This window comes from Telopea speciosissima, chromosome 6, assembly GCF_018873765.1.
Source record: "Telopea speciosissima isolate NSW1024214 ecotype Mountain lineage chromosome 6, Tspe_v1, whole genome shotgun sequence".
Taxonomy (NCBI): Eukaryota; Viridiplantae; Streptophyta; class Magnoliopsida; order Proteales; family Proteaceae; genus Telopea; species Telopea speciosissima.
In genome coordinates this window covers 26,298,767-26,302,449 of record NC_057921.1, presented here as the reverse complement: position 1 = coordinate 26,302,449, position 3,683 = coordinate 26,298,767, and the positions used below count along the sequence as shown (strand labels likewise).

The following is a 3,683-nucleotide window of genomic DNA, read 5'->3' as shown; positions in this document are numbered from 1 at the left end:
GGAGAAGATGATAGCTGATAGGAGCCGCATCAAGGCAGAGGTTATCGATGTCCAGGATATTGGTTGCAGTGGAGTTTCCTCTGGATTCCCTAGCATCCTTCATAGAGGAAGAAGATCTTCAGGTTGCAGGGGATAAAGCTCTGGCTCCTTTGAGCAAGAGCAGGAAGAGGAAAGCGCCCTCCACTGAGCTGGGCAAGGATTCCCTGAAGAAAGGATCGTTCAAGCTTCCCCCTGCGCCTCCCCGAGGTTCAAAAATTGTAGAAGCTTCCTCGGGTAAGGAGAAGACTTCTGACCCGGGGTTGGTTTCCCCGGAGGAGGGGTCCTCTGTGATCCAGAAAGGTCTTCCTCCCCCCGACAATACCAAAAAGGACAAGCGCAAGGGTAAGGCCAATCTTGATGTGTTCGTTCCCCGATGGTCCATTAGCAATGACTAGAGGGTGATTGGAAATATCACGACTGCCGAGAATATGGCCCTGAATTGCGTTACCCCAGCGGACCAGGACTGGCTTTCTGAGATGTTCGATGAGACGTTGGAGAAATCCACCCTTGCACGGGCCTATGAGGTGACGTTCTTTCCTCGGTTTACACTCCTTGTTTCTTCCTGCTTGTTGACCTTCATTCTCTTTCTATTTTAGGCTTTGGCTTTTGCTTCGAAGTTGGTAGAGCGCAAGAGGAAGGTCGCCTCGGTGTATCAGGAATTCGAGAGCGAAATGACAGAGTTGAGGAAGGTTGTCCAGTACAATGATGAGTGGTTCTCTTGCCTAAATACCGACTTGACCACTCTGAGGGCAGAAAAAGACTCTGCAGCGAAAGTGCTGGAGGCAACTCAGGAGAGTCTGGAGAAGTTGGAGGAGCAAGTCCGATCATCCGTGACCTCTTACAGGAAGGTAAAAAAGAAGCTGGAAGAGAAGAAACAATTGCTTCGTGAGCTGCAGGTTGAGATGGATAGCTTGCGGGTTAGAATTAATGATGCTGGAACCAAGGCCCTCAATAAGTATCTTAAATCTGAAGCTTGCAAGGTTCATTATATGGCGACGGCTTCCCTGGCCGTGCTGAAGACTGCTCACTCCATCTGGGTTCAAGTAAAGGAGAGGCAACCGGATTTCAACTTCGAGGGGATATCCGAAGTGGAGAACATGCTTATGTGGTTAGAGTCAGGCGCCTACAAGCCTGGCTCCTCGGTTGGAAAATTGGACATCCCTCGTCCCTCTTCTTTTGTGATTCCTCAGGTGCCCCTTGACGAGGTCGGTGGGCAAAGCTCTTCATTCAGCCCTGGTGGAGCTACTGCCAGTGGAACTAAGCAAATAGTGAATTCTGCTCCTCTTGAGACTGCCCCTGAGCAAAATGTTGCGCAAAGTGTCGAGCATGGAGAGGAGAATCTCCCCCCAGTCTTGTCAACCATGCCAGCTGCTCTTGTGACCCCTGAAGATGCTGTAGATACCCCTATGATTTAATTTCTCTGTTCCGTCAGATGCTATTGCATTGTCGTTTCTTTTTTTTTTTTTGGAATCCCGCGCATTTCAATTAATGGAAGATGGCCACAGGTCTTATTTGCTATTTTGGATTTCTTTGTCTTGTTGCATATCCGTCCATGACTCATTTCCCCTTTTTTTCCTAGGATCATCCTCCCTTGTCCGATATCATGGCTTGGGAGGCTTTAGAACGTGAGAAGGAGTTGTAATCTCGGATAGAAGCATATGACAGAGCCAATGCTATACTGAGGAAGCGTAATTCTCAGTTGGAAGCAAAATTTGAAGATCATAAGTCCCTTGAGCGCTGGGAGGAAGATCTACTGGCCAGGCTGGAATTTGCTCGGGATATTGTGGATAAAGTCAGTGATTATCTATGGGCTAAGAAATATGCCACAACGAAGCTCACGATCAACCATGTGATTCAATCGCCTGCATTTAAGTGCTTCTGCGTAGATAAGGCTTTGGAGGGCGCTCAGCGCCTATATAACCGGGTGAAGGAGGTTGCCCCCTATTTTAATTGGGGGCAGATGAGATTGGGTTTTGACCCTCGTGTTCCTATACGGGAGGTTGTACTTGACCCCTTAATACTGTCCATACCTTTCTTTCCTCCTCCACAGAATGTTCCAAGGCCTTTGCCCCCTAATCCACCTCGTCCCAAGCTCACACACTTGTAACTACTGTTGTTGTACCTCGGGCAATGGTTTTTGCCCCCTATGATGTATATGGTAGGTTTTGCTTTATGCTCGGTATTTATTGAATCTGTGCCACTTGGTTTTTCTTTCCTTGAGTTGTCAAATCTTTCTTTTCCCTTTGGCTTCTGGTGACGTTTGCCCTTCTCTCTGACATAAAGACTCATTATGGCGCGAATCCTCTTTTTAGAGATTTTTTAAAGATTCCCCATGCTAGCATTTATTATTTTCTTGTTTGACTGATGTTTTGCATACTTCATCATTAATAGAGTTGGCGCAAAAGCTGAATCGCTGCCTGGGTAATCGCACCCCTTCCCATTTTTGGAGAAGCATTTGTCCATTGGGGTTGGAGCATGTGGCCCTGGGCGTAACTTCCCATTAAGTGGGGTAGTTGTTCCCTTAATATTCTCTTTCGCCTTTGAACCGTCGTTTTGCCCTATAAATAGGGCTGGTATCCTTCACACTTTTGCTTTCCATGAAAATGTGGGTTCTTCGATGTTGCCTTTTCGTTGCCATTCCATAGAAACTCTACGCTTCTTATGGTGTTTTGGTTGCCATGGTTTTCTTAGATGTCGTGGTTCCATATTTCTAAAGGTCTACCTTTCTGGAACTGCTACTTTCGGCTTCAATCTTCAATCGACATTGGCCTTCACAGCTTCGATCCGCAATCGACACGTAGTGTCCTTTGGGTTGACGAGCCATGATGGTCTCTCTCTGTGTGCCTTCCCTTTGCCAACTCTTTGGAGAGGGAATGTTGCATCAGAGAGGTGGAGAATCTTGAGGAGGCTGCTTCCCGCCGGCTTCACTGTTAACGTATTTGGTGGGCGGTGGCATGGATCTGTCAATGCCCTGGAGAATAAGAAGCCTGTGAAATGCCAAATGCCGAGTGCCTTTCGGGCTCCTCATCTCTTGTGGTATGAGAGGAGTAGTAACAGGGCTATTTTGGTGCTTTAGCGCATTGATGGTGAATTCCATTTGGCAAAGCAGTTGCCTCTTGATTCTCGGGATTGCTTTAGAGCAGGTGGGGCTGCGTCATGAATGCCGAGCTCAGTATTGTTCTATGTGATGCTGTTGTCAATGCTACCCCTGTTCACACTTCGCGACCCCAGGCGCTCAATTTTCATCAGCCTTCTTCTACTCATGAGTGGATAGACGGTTTTCTCTAGTCGGTGTGGTTGTCTTATTAGTTTGCCACGTTTTCTCCCCTCGGGGAGCTGGTTCTAAAACCGAGCATAGCTTCATGTGTGTACTTATAAACCTTACTGTGTGCTTGTATTTGAAAGTTATGACTGCTTTGTAAGCTTGTACCCAAGTCATGGCATACTTGTACTGGTAGACTGGAATACTAATAAAAGAATTTCGTTATTTGAGCAATTTTCCTTGTATACTTCCTTTGCATACTTCATTTTTGTGTTGTTTGGCCTTATACTCCTGTTTGGTGCTTTCCTCCACGATCGGATGGCCGCTTCCATTGGTTGGGGGAAATGCCCCTATGGTGCAACTCACCATTATGGTCGAGTGA

The 3,683-nt window shown here is 47.0% G+C and overlaps 1 protein-coding gene across 1 annotated transcript; it reads left to right on the top strand.

The window, feature by feature from the left end:
- The first annotated feature begins 467 nt into the window (after window positions 1-467).
- Window positions 468-1,454, top strand: LOC122665561 (M protein, serotype 5-like). The gene is made up of 2 exons (XM_043861716.1): window positions 468-563; window positions 636-1,454. The coding sequence occupies exons 1-2, from the start codon at window positions 468-470 to the stop codon at window positions 1,452-1,454; spliced, it is 915 nt and encodes a 304-aa protein (XP_043717651.1).
- The last annotated feature ends 2,229 nt before the right edge of the window (window positions 1,455-3,683 follow it).

Bases quoted from the DNA above. Each gene is read 5' to 3' on its own strand.
- LOC122665561 (XM_043861716.1), top strand. From the start codon at position 468: ATGGCCCTGAATTGCGTTACCCCAGCGGACCAGGACTGGCTTTCTGAG. The intron at 564-635 runs GTGACGTTCTTT...TTTCTATTTTAG, and splicing joins CCCTTGCACGGGCCTATGAG to GCTTTGGCTTTTGCTTCGAA.